This window comes from Natrix helvetica (assembly GCF_964273705.1).
Source record: "Natrix helvetica genome assembly, chromosome: 1".
NCBI lineage: Eukaryota > Metazoa > Chordata > Lepidosauria > Squamata > Natricidae > Natrix > Natrix helvetica.
In genome coordinates this window covers 353,354,920-353,372,836 of record NC_138548.1, presented here as the reverse complement: position 1 = coordinate 353,372,836, position 17,917 = coordinate 353,354,920, and the positions used below count along the sequence as shown (strand labels likewise).

At 40.2% G+C, this 17,917-nt stretch overlaps 4 protein-coding genes across 12 annotated transcripts in view; all 4 read right to left on the bottom strand.

Moving 5' to 3' along the window:
• LOC309385203 (uncharacterized protein) overlaps nucleotides 1-17,917 on the bottom strand; it is a 123,624-nt gene that overhangs the window by 61,143 nt on the left and 44,564 nt on the right. For 2 of the 5 annotated variants that reach the window (XM_081939411.1, XM_081939410.1), the window contains exon 2: nucleotides 12,997-16,330. In XM_081939411.1, the coding sequence (XP_081795537.1) occupies nucleotides 14,264-16,054 (1,791 nt within the window). In that variant the 5' untranslated portion in view covers nucleotides 16,055-16,330 and the 3' untranslated portion in view covers nucleotides 12,997-14,263. The other 3 variants (XR_014174182.1, XR_014174183.1, XR_014174181.1) reach the window with 3 other exon arrangements.
• Nucleotides 1-17,917, bottom strand: part of LOC309385210 (uncharacterized protein) — a 61,517-nt gene that overhangs the window by 23,717 nt on the left and 19,883 nt on the right. The window lies entirely within an intron of this gene.
• Nucleotides 1-17,917, bottom strand: part of LOC309385195 (uncharacterized protein) — a 195,724-nt gene that overhangs the window by 177,049 nt on the left and 758 nt on the right. The window lies entirely within an intron of this gene.
• On the bottom strand, nucleotides 516-5,088 carry LOC309385207 (uncharacterized protein). Of its 2 annotated transcripts, none has more exons than XM_081939415.1 (2): nucleotides 4,886-5,088; nucleotides 516-2,634 (listed from the first exon to the last, which is right to left on the bottom strand). In XM_081939415.1, exon 2 carries the CDS (start codon nucleotides 2,336-2,338, stop codon nucleotides 776-778), a length of 1,563 nt encoding a protein of 520 aa, XP_081795541.1. In that variant the 5' UTR covers nucleotides 2,339-2,634; nucleotides 4,886-5,088; the 3' UTR covers nucleotides 516-775. The 2 variants fall into 2 exon arrangements, with proteins under 2 accessions (XP_081795541.1, XP_081795542.1); XM_081939416.1 differs by having other exon boundaries at nucleotides 4,819-4,891.

The window sequence follows — 17,917 nt, the reverse complement described above, 5'->3', positions numbered from 1 at the left end:
CTCTCCCTCTCCCTCACCTTGAGTTGGACTGCCACAAACGTATTCTGATTAAAATATATATTCATGCATATTTTTATTCTGTCTTTATTATATGTAGAAATAACTCAAGGCAGCAAACGTATCTCCCCTGTCCACCTCCGATGACTCCCAGTTATCTTCTGCTAGCTGGGGATTGGTTGAAGAAGGCTGAAATTCTGCAGGCTGCAGTTCTATGATCGCTTCTGATCAAAAAGCAAGAAACACCCCTACAGCCATTTTTGCAGCAATTGCACAATTTCTGCTAAATATCTTGTTAAGATATTTAAATTTAGTAGTTGGAACAGGGGGGTTCTACAATGACCCAGAACACACAATTATAATTGATTGGTTAAGAATGCCGGCTCCTGTTTGAAGCAATCTGAGCTGTGATTGGTTGCTGTGGGTATGAAGGGGGAGTTTTGCTCTCTCCCCTCCCTTTTTCTGTGATTTAACTCATAATGTTCCTCTTTGCCTGATTATATTGTTTGCTGTAAATATAGTTGTAAAATGTATTTATTTATATAAAACTACAAGTTTGGGTAAGCCTCTATGACTTTATATGGACACCGGCTGTGCAATTCCCTGACATATCTATAAATCTTCATATAGCCAGATACATGCATTAACTATTATCAAACTAACATTTTCCAATATTTTCTCTCTTCCATCATGTCTAATACATCATGACTAAAAAGCATTGGGTAAGACATTAACTAATTACTCAGGTGCATTTCAAAATGGAGATTAGAAATGTCATTCAGCTGTTCTCTACACCCATCACTTTCTGCACCAAGTGCGTTTTCTTATGTGCAGCAAGGGAGGAATTTTGTGAGAAGCACCGTCCACACTCTGGACATTTGAATGGTTTCTCCCCTGTATGTAAACCTACATGATTTATAAGGCTAGACCTAGTACTAAAACCTTTCCCGCAATCCGGACACTCATATGGTTTCTCCCCTGTGTGAATCCTTTGATGTATCACCAAGTCAGACTTCTGATTAATTTTTTTCCCACAGTCTGGACACTCATAAGGTTTCTCTCCTGTGTGATACTTCATGTGGCTGGTAAGATTCGATTTAGTACTGAACTTTTTCCCACACTCTGGACAATCATATGGTTTCTCTCCAGTGTGAGTCCTCTGATGTATCGTCAGATTGGAATTCCGACTCAAACTTTTCCCACAATCTGGACACTCATACAATACGCCACCTGTGTGAGTCCTCCGGTGTATCATCAGGTTGGAATTCCGACTGAAACTTTTGTCACAATCTGAACATTCATACGGTTTCTCTCCTGTGTGAATCCTCTGGTGTATCACCAGGTAAGATTTCTGACTGAAACTTTTCTCACAATACAGACACTCATATGGTTTCTCTCCTGTGTGAGTTCTCTGGTGTATCACCAAGTCAGAATTTCGAATGAAATTTTTCCCACAATCTGGACACTCATACGGTTTCTCCCCAGTGTGAATCCTCTGGTGTATCACCAGATCAGAATTCCGACTGAAAGTTTTTCCACAATCCAGACACTCATATGGTTTCTGTCCCGTGTGAGTTCTCTGGTGTATCACTAGGTGAGAATGCTGACTAAAGCTTTTCCCACAATCTGGACACTTATATGGTTTCTCTCCAGTGTGAGTCCTCTGGTGTATCACCAGGTCAGAATTCCGAATGAATTTTTTCCCACAATGTGAACATACATACAATTTCTCTCCTGTATGAGTCTTCTGGTGTATCACCAGGTCAGAAGTTCGAATGAAACTTTTCCCACAATCTTGACATGCGTATGGTTTATCTCCCGTGTGAGTCCTCTGGTGTATCACTAGGTTGGAATTTTGACGGAAACTTTTCCCACAATCCTGACACACATACGGTTTCTCCCCAGTGTGAGTCCTCTGGTGTATCACCAGGTTGGAATTCTGACTGAAACTTTTCCCGCACTGTGGACACTCAAATGGTTTCTCTCCTGTGTGAGTCCTCTTGTGTATCACCAGGGTGGCATGCTTACTAAATTTTTTGTCACACAGTGGGCACTGGTAGGGCTTTTCTCCAGTATGGCTTCTTTTATGCTCAAGAAGTTGGGATCTATAGGGAAAAGCTTTGCTACATTCAGAGCATTTGTATGGTTTTTCACCATTGTGGGTCCTTTCATGCATAATCAGCTCTGATTTGCAATTCGCGCTTTTCCCACAATATACACATCTGTGGAGGTTTTCAACCACTATGCCTGGGTTCTTGAGGAGGTCAAAAATATTTGTGATCCCTTCTTGGATGGTACTTTGATTCAAGCTGTTTCTTTCCTCATAGGGTGAGGCCTGCATTACTGTCTGAAATGACTGATTCCTCCCCACAGACTTCTAGATATTTTCCCTTTTTTTTTGTGGATTTGAATATGTTCCCCCTTTACCTTTTCATGCAATGTTTCCTTGAGTTCCACATAAAATATTTTTTTTTCCAGCTCAAAACTCTCTTTCTATTTTTTCCCCTTACTTGTTGCTCACTTGCTGCGGAACGGAGAAAAGCTTTGTAGTTTTCTGGAGGAAAGGATTTGCTTTCCTTCTTAGTGCTGCTTCTGATTCTTTGTTGTCCAGAAGACTCTTCTTGGCATTCTCTTTGTCTGTATGATTAACATAAAAGGGTTATTTTAATTACTATTTATAAAATGGTTGCACAAGATGTGGAAACAAGAAAGAAAGCATATATCACAATGAAAAAATGAACATATTAACCGCTAACATTCATTATGACATATAGCAAGATCCAAGTTCAAATATCCTCACAATCGTGAAATTCTCTTGCTGACTCAGGTGAATTTCAAAATGTTAGCATTGCAAATTGTTATTATAGATACCAGGAAATACTGAGAATGCAAAGGTGGGTTGCTGCCGGTTTGACCCAGTTCGGCTAAACCGGTAGTGGCCCGGAGCAGCTGAGAGTGAACCGGTTTGGTGGCTCTTTCAGCCTGCCCGCCCGCACTCTATACCTGTTTTTATGGCAAAAGGCAAATTGCGCATGCGTGCATAGCGGGCAGTGCATGCGTGAGCCCTGACAATCAGCTGGTTGTTACCGGGGCAGAGGATTGCATACACACGTGCAGTACGAGTCCGGCACACATGCAAATGGAACATGGTTGTGCACAATCAGCGAACCAGTAGCGTAGGTAAGTGCAACCCACCACTGTGAGAATGGATTATACAGATACACATACATGCCCAAAGAAATACAGAAACACTTCCCTATGTTTGTATGTATGTATGTATGTAGAAAATCCATGTGTATTTTCTGTCTGAAAAAAGTCTCAGAAATAGGTACAAAGAATATGTGGGCATTAACAGAGGAAATGGTGCCCAAGGCCTCTGCAAGAGTTAAAGCATTGGTTTTAGGCCATGGGGGAGCAGTGGTTAGAATGAAGTATTAAAGGCTATCACTGCTCAGTGCCAGCAGTTCTTTCTGACTGGCTCAGCTTTCCGGGCGGCGCCTAGGAGTAGAGCCTTCTCTGTGATGGGCCCAACCCTCTGGAATGACCTCCCCCCCCGATATTAGAACTACTACTGACTTCCGCTCCTTCCGACAAAAACTTAAGATTCACCTGTTCCAATTAGCCGGCCTGGCCCATTTATAGTTCCATTCTTACCTCCTGGCGGATATTTTTATCTGGGATAGTTTTTAGGGTTAATGTATTTTAAATTTTTAAAATTTTAATCTAACTTAAACTAAATTTGTACAGTGAACTATTGTTACCTCCTCCAGCCCTATATTTATTTCATATTTATACTATGTATATTTATTGTTTTATTGTTTTAATATGACTGTACACCGCCCCGAGTCCTTTCTGAGAGAGGGGCGGTCTAGAAATTGAATAAAGTTAAGTTAAAGTTAAGTTCCATTCATCCAAGTAAAATGTAAAGTAAAAGGAGGATAGTTGGGGGCAAACTCTGTTAAACTGCTCAGAGAGGATTGTAAAACCCTATGAAGCAGAATATGTCTTAGCGCTACTGCTATTTTCCCTATGAAATTCCTCACTTGCCAAGAAAACAACACGCTGATAAAAAAACAACCACCACAAGGAGCCAACCCTAAAGTGAGGTACACTTTTTAAATCTCTCTCTCCACAGAAAATTGAAGCAGCTTAAAGCATGCAGCACCAGTGAAATAAAACTGAGTTGGGGGTGGCTGGGCGGGAGGAATATGCCGCAGACTACATATTTCAGCATATGTGGTGGCAAGTAGTTAGAACGCAGTATTTGCAGGCTTAACTCACTGCCCACTGCCAGGAGTTCGATCCTGACCGGCTCAAGATTGACTCAGCTTTCTATCCTTCCCAGGTGGGTAAAATGAGGATGTAGATTGTTGTGGGGCAAGATGCTGACTCTGTAAAAGGCTTAGAGGGGGCTGTAAAGTGGTCTATATGTCTAAGAGCTATTACCATATGTCAATAAAAACTCAATCATCCAAGCAAAAGTATCTTTAAAAAAAGGTTTAATCGTGGCCACTGGACCCAAGATTTCTCATCTTGAGATGTTTCGCTTCCCATCCAGGAAGCTTCATCACTCAAAATAAAAGAGCTCAGTTAGGCCAGGGGTGTCCAAACTTGGGAACTTTAAGACTTGTGGACTTCAACTCCCAGAATTCCCCAGCCAGCCATGCTGGCTGGGGAATTCTGGGAGTTGAAGTCCACAAGTCTTAAAGTTCCCAAGTTTGGACACCCCTGAGTTAGGCAGAGAGTCGTTGGAATCTACCAACTCTTGCCAAACCAACTGCAGGGGCTTCTCTCCAAAATGTATTGCGATTCGACATTTACCTGGATAAACCGTGGAGCAAACCAAAAACTTGCTCCAGGCTTCTCCTCCCAACTGCCCTCAACTCACCTTTCCAGCTGCCGCTTCGACCAGCGGGAGAAATAGGACAGGCGCAGCTATTTTCTCATTAAGAAGCCGGAAGAGGAAGTTTCCCTGTGCTTCTCTCCTCCTAATTCCCTCTAGCAATCCACCACCCTCTGTGGTCTCACTTCCTTTCAGTTCGGCTACAGGCGCTTGCTACTGTATTTGCGACTATCCAGGCGCCCTTATTGTCTAGCCGTAGAGCGCCATCTAGTGACCTATGGCTATATCGCCCGATCTCTAGCTTCATAAGGTTAGCTGGGTGCTTGCTGGCTCCTAACATTTCATGACGTTCTTGCTTTTTATGCGCAGCCCCTAAATGATTGACAGCCTGCCGTCTTCACTTTATTAATAGAACAATGCGGAGACAAAATCTGGTATTTTCTACCCACGTTGTTTCCAACATCATCTAGATGATAGGAGATACTATCATGCTCTCTGTATTATTAGGGAGTGCAAATCTGGCTAGAGCAGCCTTCCCAATTTCCAGAGTACTAAGATTTCAGTCTTGAGAATTCCCAGGCTGCTTGGGCAAAACACTTGGAGGTCACTAGTGTGCAGGCTGGAAACTGATCTAAAGATTCCTGCATTTTAGCGGAGTTTGGCTGTCACTGGAGATCAACAACTCTACAGCCTAACCTTTTTATTACTGATTCACTTGAGAGCCAGTTGTGGCTGTTCCTGGATCTGCAGACCCTGGTTACAGTCAACCATGCCCTAGCTACCTGCATACAGGTAGTCCTGGACTTAGCCCAAAAATTATGTTGTTAAGTGAGAATTTGTTAAGTGAGGTTTGCCCCATTTTAGGACTTTTCTTGCCATATTTCTTAAGCGAAATATGCCACTGCAGTTGATAAGTTAGTAACACCGTGGCTAAGTGAATCTCTCTTCCCCACTGACTTTGCTTGTCAGGTGGTCACAAAAGATGAGCACATGACCCCGGGACACTGCAACCGTCATAAATACAACCCAATTGTCAAGCATCCGAATGTAAATCGCGTGACCATGAGGATGCTGATTTAATTTAATTTAATTTAATTTAATGCTTCTAGACCGCCCCCTCTCCCGAAAGGGACTCGGGGCGGTGTACAGTTCATACAAAATATATCAGATACAATAAAATTAAGTATGTACAGTTGACAGTTGACATGGAGGAGGTTAGAATGACATTAAAAGAACTGTACAAAGCAGATTAAAATAAGTTCAAACCCCTAAAAACAAATACAGTGAATTAAAAAACCCCTAAAATAACCAGATATAGTGCGTTTGCCAGGAGGGACAGTTGAATTATGCCAGGCCTGCTAATCGGAACAGGTGGGTCTTCAGTTTTTGCCGGAAGGAGCGGAGGTCAGAAGTGGTTCTAATGTCGGGGGGGAGGTCATTCCAGAGGGTTGGGCCCATCACAGAGAAGGCCCTACTCCTCGGTGTCGCCCGCCGGCATTGTCCAGTGGATGGCACCAGGAGAAGTCCCTCCCTGTGTGAGCGTATTGGCCGCAGGGATGTGGTCATATAAGTGTAAAAATGGTATAATGTCACTTTTTTCAGTGCCGTTGTGATTTCAAAAGGTCAGTAAAGGAACTGTTGTAAGTCAAGGACTACCCGTATTGGATGACCTCAATAAATTCTGCATGAGCTGCCCTTGAAGAGCCTCCAAAAGTTCTAGTTGGTAGAGAATAAAAGGGCTGGATAAGCTATTTGTGTTTCTGAAGCAGCACGTCACACCTCTGCTCCACGAGGTGCCTCGGTTGCCAGTTTCCTTGCAGATCCACTTCAAGGTGCTGGTTTTGCTTTTGAAAGCTCTTCCTGTCATGGGACTGAGCTGAAGTACCGCCTTTCCCTGCTTATTTCAGCCTGCCCGATGAGACCTGGCAAAAAAGACATGCGGTGGGCACCATCAGCTGAGAATTGGCCTTTGGTGAATCCGAGAAACATGCCTTCTCTGTTGTGGCCCCCATCTTATGGAATATCCATTCCCCTGAAATGAGATTAATTCCACCCTTTTTGAGCTTCTGGAAGGCTCTCAAGACCTGGCTTTATCCTCACGCTTGGGGCTCTAAGGCAATCTGAGATATGCTGAGATGGTTCCATTGCTGAGGTGGATGTTTCCATCCATTTTATTGCCGGGGGCAATAAATAGTTACTTATTTCTTAGTATAGATTTTTACATTTTTATATATGACATTTACATATTTGTGATTTTAATAATAATAATAATAATAATAATAATAATAATAATAATAATAATAATAATAATAATAATAATAATAATAATAATAATAATAATAATAATAATAATAATAATAATAATAATAATTTCTTAGCCGCACCCTCTCCCGAAGGACTCGGGGCGGCGTACAATAAAACACATAAAAATACAAATATGGACAAAACATACATATAATATAGACGTATACAAAGAGGAGGTGGACAAATGGATGGAAACAATTAAAATCGCAATATTAAAAATCCCCTAAATAAATTAAATAAATTACAAAAATAAAAAACCCGTCAGGAGCGATATGATCAGACTATGGTTGAGCCAGGCCAGCTACTTGGAAAAGGTGGGTCTTGAGCTTTGCACGGAAGGAGCGGAGGTCAGAGGTAGTCCTAATATCCGGAGGGAGGTCATTCCACAGGGCTGGGCCCGCCACAGAGAAGGCTCTACTCCTAGGCGCCGCCCCTCGGCACTGTCTGGTGGACGGCACCTGGAGGAGTCCCTCTCTGTGCGAGCGAATTGGTCGCAGGGATGTATGGGGCAGGATACGATCCCGTAAGTAACTAGGTCCTGAGCCATGGAGCGCTTTAAAGATCGTAATCAAAACCTTGAAACGCACCCGATAGACCACAGGAAGCCAGTGCAGCTCGCGCAGGAAAGGTGTCACATGGGAGTACCTGGTACTCCCCATAATTACCCGCGCGGCCGCATTCTGGACCAACTGTAGCCTCCGAGTGCATTTCAAGGGAAGCCCCATGTAGAGAGCGTTACAGTAGTCCAGGCGAGACGTCACCAGCGCATGAGTGACTGTGCGTAAGGCGTCCCTGTCCTGTTATATACTGCCCACCATTGCTTTGGGGGGCAGGGTAGGACTACAGAAATTTCATTTATAAATAAATAGTAAAAAGTGTAAGTATTTGAGGATGACTTTAGAGTGGCTAAATTGAAGAAGAAATAATAAAGGAGGGATACAAATAAATAAAAATAAAGTAGGATTTAAACTGTGGGGGGCAGGGAAATTCGAAGGGGAAGTCAGGGTCAGATAACAAATACCTTATCAGTTAACAATAATAATGTGTTAGATCCCTGTTGTGTTTCTTTACCCCTACTGTGATCCCTAATTGCAGCTTTTACTTTCTCCAATTTTAATTTTACTCTTTCCTCTCGATTTACAGGGGGAAGGGAAGGGGCTTTTCATTTAATTAAAAAAGGAAACACACAGAATGCAGAGTATATTCTGAATCGAACCCTGACATCCCCACCAAAGCACATGGTCTGTTAAATCACCAGGCTGACCTTTTTAGAGGGACACCCTAAGCTGCCATTTTCAATGCAGATCTAATAAAGTAGGGATGGTAATAGTGACCACTTCAGCTCTGAGCTCTGTTGTACGGAGGAATCTGGAAAAAAATAACCCCAACATATGCCCCAAATGTTTTGATGTTTTTAACCTTATAGTTATATACTGCTATTTATGACATTGTAATAATCAGATAGCAGGCATAAACATTTAATAAATTAAAATGAATAAATTTTATTGATTCCTTTTTTATTCAGGACCTCAAGATGGCATACAAAGGCAGAGACAGGAGCAGACGTCGCAACAGTACAATGTGCGATCTTGGAGCTCTGAAATCACAGTTGATTTTTTTTGCCGCTGGACGGTCCTTTTGGACCTAAACCGTCCCAAAGAGACAGTGACAGGGAAGAGTATGTCTTGTTGATCTCAGGGACATCGCAAAATCCCTGATTGATCCAAGAGAATCTCTTCTTGCCGGCGACAAATGTGCAGCCAAAAGCTGCTGGTTGAGACAGCTCCGCAATGGGAGGAAAGCGGAAAGAGAAAGTGTGTCCATCTGGTGAGGAAATTTTATTGTTATAAAAAAGACTGCCCCCCCCCAAAAAAAAATCAAACTTGCAAAGAAAAGAAAATAAGCGGCAAAATTAAGTATATTGAACAGAGTTATCCTTTTTTTATGGAAGTTTTGCAAATATTTCCTACTTTTTAAAGTGAGAGTATTGGTTTTTCTTCTATTTCTTTTTTTACCTATGGATTAAATCTTTTCTTTATTTTTATAATATTGGTTTGGATGGGTTTTTTCTCTTTATTTTGCTCCATTTAAGAATTTTGTTTCTTTTAAGCCTGGAATATAAAGAAGATATATAAGGAATACAAAGAGGGTAGTAACATCAGAGGGAAAAGAAGTTCCGCTGAACTTGGAGGTTGGAGGTTGAGTCCTGGAAATATTGCTTTCTTTTTTTTCTCTTTGATCATTTTGACTTTGCACTTCAAAGTCTTCAGCTTGTTTACAGAAGAGATAAGGAGAAGAGTATTGGTGGTTTATACAGGTGCTCTTTGGATGCTTCTTTGGCAGCTGGAGAGAAGTGAAAACAAAACCTTGTTTTGAAACTAGAGTGGCAGTGTTTACTAGTTGGAAGAATGGCACAACACCAAAAAGAAACCATAACATTACAACAGATTATGTTTGAAATTCAAAAATTATTAGAAACAACAGAGAGAATTGAGAAGATATTGGAAAATATAGATTGCAATGCAGTAAAATTCACTGGAAAAATTGAAGATATCCAGCAAATGGAAAAAGTAGATGTTAGAGTCCTAAAAACCCAAGGGAAAAATCAACAAAGAGGCAAGATAATTGTGGATACTGACAGTGAACTGAGTGTGGTTGGAGATGGAAAGAGTGGAACATGGAAAGGGAAGATAGATGGAAAGGAGTTCTACCTCAGATTTCAAGGTATAGAAGAAGGAAAAAGAGAAGAATTGATGGGTTCAAGGGGAGAAACTTTCACAAAAGCACTACTGATACCCAAAGATAAGCTGATTAAAGCAACTGATGGAGGGTCTCGAGATTTTACAAGACATGTAAAAAACAATAAGTTGCAAAGAGAAGTGCACACAAATTTGATTAAGAAATAACCAGAAGACTAATTCCACAAATGGCAAAAGACATAAGACTACACTATTACTGGAAAGACACAGGTTGAGATATGAAAACTAATAACAAAATATTAATCAAATTTAGTTAAAATTAGAGCATTATGTTAAAAATAAAGTGATAATGGATATAGTTAGATAAATAATTGATAATTATAACAATGTACACATGGTTTGATAAGAGGAAATTTGGTATAAATTCTAAATGGTGATCATTTAGTTAAACTAAGACCAAAAAAAGAAAAAAATGAAATGATGGATATTGTGAAATAAATGATTGATAATGATAATGTAATATTTGCATTGACACGATAAAAGGGAAATTGGATATAAATTGTACACAGTGATTAAGAAAGGAGGTCTAGAAACTTTGTTATTAAACATAATTAATTTTTATTTAGAAAGTGTTATAAAGATGTAATGTTGCTGGATGATATTGAAAATAGATAACAGAATGCCATCATGTGGTTTTGCTTTAAATTTTAGAATATTTTACATAAAGAGACATAAAAACAATTATAGAAAATTGAGGTATGATGATAGTAATATATATATAAATATATTTGATTTAAAATATATAACTTGATATGAATTGTAGGTGATGACTGTGGAAGGGATGCACGAAAGCTCTTTGTAACCAATTGACACACTTTTTACAATTTGTAATGGAAGATATTTTTGTGGTGTTTGTTGTGTTTTGTCTGTTTGTGTTTATTCAAAAATAAAAAATTACATATAAAAAAGAAAGATGGCATACAAAGCAGTTCCTGGTTGGCATCCTGAGCCAAGAAAGAGGCTCTTTTCTCTTTTTAAATTCGAAGCCATCACAGGTTTATTAGAAACAGATTGTGCCAAACAAACCTTATTGCCTTTTTCTTATTTAAGCGCCTAAAATACTAGATCAGCAAAATGCTCTGTGGGTCCAAGTAATAGTATACCTGGATTTCAGAAAGCCATTGGACACAAATCTTTATGGAAAATGAAAGGTGTAAAAAGGAAGGTGGAGAAACTCAGTGCTTGTAGTCAAGACATGAAATTTGAAAGAAAAAAAAATCAAAAATTGGAAAGAATAGAATACAATTCTTTGGCCAAATGTGCTTTGGGCATACAAGGAATGGTCTCCAGTGCATACACCTCAATGTACATACAAAGTGATAGTCATACATCATAAGGAAATCATAAATCATAAGATACAATAATTGATCTCATAATATACTGATAGGAGAAGGTAGTAGGAAAGATGAGGATAAAATGACGAGGATAATACCGTAGCAGTACAGCCTACCATGTGGGTAAATATCTTTGGGCAGAAGACAGTGCTGTGGGAATCGGCTGCTTAACGAAGTGATGGCACGGGGGGAAGAAACTATCCTTGTGTCTTAATTGTGTTGGCATACAATGCCCTATAGCAGCATCCTGAGGGGAAGATGTTGAAATGGAATAACCAGAAGCAAGATTGGCTAGATAGATTTCTAAACAGAAACACTCTATCCAACATTTCATGCCACGGTTCAAGCCTGTTTGGAGCCCAGCTATTCACATATTTAATTTAAAAGCTGGAACAGTAAAGTGGAAGAAAACACAGTGATAGTTGATTGGTTGGAGAGTACAGGTTTTTGCATGAAGCAGTCTACATTATGATTGGTTGCTGGGTGTAAAGGGGGAGTTCCCGTTTTTCCCCGCCTTTTTCTTCTGTGTATGCTGTTCTGAGATTTACCTGACGATTTACCTCAGGATGTAGTGATATGCCTACCTTGTTTGCTGTAAATATGGATATTAAATAGATTTATATAAAACTACTGCCAGCGTCTGTCTTAATTTGGACACCAGCTCCATAATTCCCTCACACCAACCAACCCAGCTATTGGCTAGACTGCAGTCAGTTCTCCAAAATGGAAGGCTTGCCGTTTATTAGAGCCCCCCAAATCTGTCAACTGACCTGGAATTGCTTTATCTTCTTTGTTGTTTAATGAGCCCATAATGTTTCCCTTGCAGGGTAGAGTCGAGGCAACTGAATAGAGCTGAGTGTTTACTGGCCGGATGTCCTTCCTGTCACCAATGCGGAGTTTGCAGCAGATATAGTCTCATTGTGCCGAGAGAGAAATATCTGCCTCTACCTAGGATTGAACTCACAGCAGAGGTGGGTTCCTGCCAGTTCAAACCTCTTCTATAGAAGAAGTTCCACAAACCTACAGTGCCGTTTAGAACCGGTTCCAGCTCCCCACCCCCGCCCGTCCGCACATCATCAAGATGAAGAGCCAGAGGAGGATTTCTGGGAGTTGAAGTCCAGAAGTCTTAAAGCTGCCAAGTTTGAACACCCCTAGGGTTTTTTTTTTCTAAAAGGTTAGGGGTGCAAGGGTCTTGTAACTTGACAGCTTTAAGACTTGCACACTTCAATACCAGAGTTCCTGAGCCAATATTTTGGTTGCTAAGCAAGAGCGTTGTTAAGTGAGTTTCACCACATTTTACAAGTTGGCACGCCCACCCAGTCACATGACTGCCAAGCCACTCCCACCCAGCCACATGGCTGGCAAGCCGCTCCCACCCAGTCACATGGCCGGCAAGCCACTCCCACAAAGCAGGTCACCTCTACAGAAGAGGTTCTTAAAAAATTTGAAACCCACCACTGAATCACAGCCTCCTGATTATGAGGTGAGAGCTCCACCGCGCCACTCAACTGGAATTCTTTTATCTTTTTTCATATTTTACAGGAAAACCAATTGTCCCTTTGGAAAGCCAGATAGAGATCTTTTACTTCCATGACTTGAAGGAGATACATTATACAAAACCGAGAATCAGGATGAGGCAATTTGAGAAGCACATTATTTGACTTAAACTAAGAAGATTGAACTCCGAACTGCGGGTCCATAATGAGCAAGTAGGATTTACCTTTCTCTCTCTTTTGACAAATGTTCAAGAAATCTGGAAGATGAGCAAATACAAAATAAAATCAATTGAAATATTTGACCTGCAGGTGAAAAAACCCTGGAGAACACTTAAAAATTATAATGTAGTGGAACAGTCAAGATAATTTAGACCTTTCTTTGAGGAAATTTCTAGAAATATTTAAAATACAGTCATTACAAAGCACCCATTTCTGTATATTATTTATATTTTACATGAAATGAAGGCATTAAAACCTATTATATATTTTCAAACAACCGAACAACCATAAAATACTTAATGTGAATCTGTCTGCATCCTTATTTATTTACTTATTAAAATGAATGAACAACAGCAAATAGTCCAGGCTGAGGGGCAATTAGAGCCTATCACAACAACTTAACAGTTGTTAAGTGAATTTTGCCCCATTTTAAAACCTTTCTTGCCACATTTGTTAAGTGAATCACTCTAGTTGTTAAACTGGCTTCCCCATTGATTTGGCTTGTCAGAAGGTCACAAAAGGGGATCCCATGACCCCAAGACATTGCAACCATCAATGGCCAAGCATCTGAATGTTGACACTGCAATGGTCCTACGTATGGAAAAGGGTCATAACTCACTTTTTTCAGTGACATTGTAACTGTGAATGGTCACTAAATGAATGGTTGTAAGCCAAGGACTACCAGTATTTTGGAATGGTTACTGCCTTTGCAATACTACATTCTAACCACTGCACCTCCAGGATTCCTCCCTTTCTGTAATATCATATTTGATACAGTAGGAATGGTTTGATGCCTTAGGAATATTCTAATTATACAGTTATATTTAGCTTCTTATTATGCTTTCAGTAAACTCTTGTTGAAATTCTAATTCTCATTTACTGATTCACTGATTTTTGCAAGGAAATCCTCTTGTGTCTGAGCATTTCTTCTGGATGAATCTCTCATGTCTAAAATAAACTTGGCTCTTTGGCTGAAAATAATCCAGCAAGCTGAAAACAAGCAATGAATATCCTTGTGAAAGTTTTCTAAGATCCCATCAAGCTTTCCTTCCAATCAGAAAGCTGATGGTTTTCCACCTATGAGTCCTCTTGTCCTTAATAATACTAGAGTAGTGACCGAAACACTGACCACAGTTTGGGCATTTGAATGGCTTCTGATCTATTTGTAAACTGACATGATTGATTAGATTAGACCTACTTGTGAAAGCTTTCCCACAATTGGGACATTCAAAGGGCTCCTCTTCTGTGTCAGTTTCCTATTATTCCACCAGGTGGGAATTCCAACTAAAACCTTTCCTACAATCCAAGAACTCATCCTGTGTGAATTCTCTGGTGTCTCACCAGATCAGAATTCCAACTGAAAGCTTTCCCACAATCTGGACACTCATATGGTTTCTCTCCCGTGTGAGTCCTTTGGTGTTTCACAAGGTTGCAATTATGATTGAAACTTTTTCCACATACTGGACATTCATATGGCTTCTCTCCTGTGTGAGTTCTCTGGTGTTGCACAAGGCTGGAATTATAACTGAAACATTTCCCACAAACGGAACACACATAGGGTTTCTCTCCTGTGTGAGTCCTCTGGTGCATCATTAAGGTAGAATTCTGACTGAAACTTTTCCCACAATCTGGACACTCATATGGTTTCTCTCCTGTGTGTGTCCTCATGTGCGTCACTAGGGCAGAATTAAGACTGAAACATTTCCGACAATCTGGACACTCATATGGTTTCTCTCCTGTGTGAGTCCTCTGGTGTATCACCAGGTTGGAATTTCGACTAAAACTTTTCCCACAGTCTGGGCACTCATACGGTTTCTGTCCCGTGTGAGTCTTCTGGTGTACCACCAGGTTGGAATTCTGCTGGAAACTTTTATCACAATCTGGACACTTATACGGTTTCTCTCCTGTGTGAGTCCTCTGGTGTATCACCAGATGGGCATTCTGACTGAAACCTTTACCACAATCTGGACACTGATATGGTTTTTCTCCTGTGTGACTTCTCTGATGTATCACTAACTTAGAATTCCGAGTGAATTTTTTTCCACATTTCGCACACTGATACAGTTTCTCTCCTGTGTGAGTCATCTGGTGTTTCACAAAGTGGGAATTATGACTGAAACTTTCCCCACAATCTGGACACTCGTATGGTTTCTCTCCTGTGTGAGTCCTCTGATGTGATACTAGGTTGGAATTCTTACTGAAACATTTCCCACAATCCGAACATACATATGGTTTCTCTCCCGTGTGAACCCTCTGGTGTATCACCATGTTGGAATTCTTACTGAAACATTTCCCACAAACTAAACATTCATATGGTTTCTCTCCTGTGTGAGTTCTTTGGTGTATGACCAGATTGGAACTGTGCTGGAAACCTTTCCCACAATCCGGACACTCATATGGTTTCTCGCCCGTGTGAGTCCTCTGGTGTATCACCAGGCAAGAGTTCTGACTGAAACTTTTCCCACAGTATAGACACTCATATGGTTTCTCTCCTGTGTGAGTTCTCTGGTGTTTCACAAGGTTAGAATTATTGTTGAAACTTTTCCCACAATCTGGACACTCATACGGTTTCTCTCCAGTGTGAGTTCGCTGGTGTATAACCAAGTAAGAATTATGACTAAAGCTTTTCCCACAGTCCGGGCACTCATATGGTTTCTCTCCTGTGTGAGTCCTCTGGTGTATCAGCAGGTTAGAATTCTTACTGAAACATTTCCCACAATCTGAACACTCGTAGGGTTTCTCTCCTGTGTGAGTCCTCTGGTGTATCACCAGGTTGGAATTCTGCTGGAAACTTTTCCCACAATCCGAACACTCATATGGTTTCTCCCCAGTGTGAGTCCTCTGGTGTATCACCAGGTTGGAATGCTGACTGAAACGTTTCCCGCATTCTGGACACTTATACGGTTTCTCTCCGGTGTGAGTCCTCTTGTGTATCACCAGGTTGGCATGCTTACTAAACTTTTTGGCACACTGTGAGCACTGGTAGGGCTTTTCTCCAGTATGGGTTCTTTTATGCTCAGTAAGTTGGGAAGTGTAGCGAAAGACTTTGCTACATTCGGGGCATTTGTATGGTTTTTCACAAGTGTGGATTCTCTGATGCATAATGAGCTCTGATTTGCAATCTGCGCTTTCCCCACAACATGCATTTCTATGGAGCTTTTCCGTCACTGATAGTCCTAGATTCTTCAGGAGGTCAAAAATATTTCTGATCTCTTGTTGGATGGTTCAAGCAGTTTGTTTCCTCACAGAGTGAGCCCTACATTATTGCCTGGAATGAGTGCTTCCTCCCCACAAAACTGTGTACTGGATTCGCTTTCCTTTTTAAAGCTGCTTCTGATTCTCTGCCGTCCAGAAGGCTCGTCTTGGCATTCCCTTTGCCTATAAGATGCACATAAAAGAGATGCTTTAATTACTCTTTATAATAGGGTTTCAAGATGTGGAAACAAGAAAAAAAGGACACATAACAATGAAAAAGTAAACATGCCAAACTGCTAGATTAACCATGGCCATTCATTATGAGACATAAAAGACTAAGTTCAAATATTTACACAATCATGAAATTCTATTGTTGACTCATGCAAATCACAAATTGTCAGCAGTGTAAATTGTTATAATCATATAGATACCTGGAAATACTGAGGATAGACACACGGATTCACATATAGTCACCAAAAATACAGAAACACACCCCTCTATCTGTGTCTAACATATGTATGAATGTAGAATATCCATGTGTATTTTCTGTCTACAAAATGAAAGAGGTACAGTATGTGAGCATACATACTACATAAAAGAAGAAACACCCATACACTAACGCTGAAAGGTTAAGGAACAAACAGGGTGAACTTGAAGTATTAGTACGTGAAGGTAGATATGATATTGTTGCCATTACTGAAACTTGGTAGGATGAAATTCATGACTGGAATGTCCTGATAGAGGGATACAAACTATTCAAGAGAAACAAACCTAGCAAAAGAGGAGGTGGATTTGCATTATATATAAAAGATCACTACAACTCTACAGTAAAACGCAAAAATAAGGATGAAAAACTCCTAGAATTCATATGGGCCAATATAAAACAAAAGAAAAATGACATTGCTATAGGAATATACTACAGGCTACCCAGCCAAGCAGAAGAAATAGATGAACTCTTTGCTAATAAATTATCAATTGTATGCAGGAAACTTACCAGGAGTAGTAATGGGAGACTTTAACTACCCTGATATCAACTGGGACACGAACTCAGCAGTAAGTGGGAGATCGAACAGATTCCTAACCAATTTAGCTGACAACTTTGTTTTCCAAAAGGTAGAGGAGGGTACTAGAGGAAAAACTGGACCTAATTCTTATTAATAGAGAAGAAATGATAGAAGGAATTGAAGTTGGTGTAACCTTGTGTTAAAGTGACCACATCATACTGGAATTCAAAAGAATGCAAACACAAGTAATAGAATATAATCCAACCAATGTCTTAAACTAGAAGAGCTGATTTTAACAAAATCAGGGTGACCCTAAACCAAATTTCCTGGATAAAAATCCTGAAGGGGAAAACAAGAAAAAAGGAAAACACTGAAAAATATGATAATAAAAGCCCAGTGCAACAAAATACCACTAAAAAAGAAAAACAAGAAATCCGTGAAGACACCAGCATGACTGCATAAAGATCTCTCTGATAAGACACATAACTAAGGCAGAATATCAGCAGGTAGCCCGAACCTGCAAAGATGAACTCAGGAAAGCAAAGGCTCAGAATGAACAAAAACTTGGAACAAATGTCAAAGACAATAAAAAAACGTTTATTTCAACATATAAATAACCAAAAAAGTAAAGGAAGCAGTCGGTTCACTGAAGAGTGAAGATAGCAAGGAAGTAACAGGCAGTAGAGAGAAAGCAGAGCAGCATTCTTTGTATCAGAGCAAGGAAGATGATCAAAGGCCTGGAGACTAAATCATATGAAGAAAGATT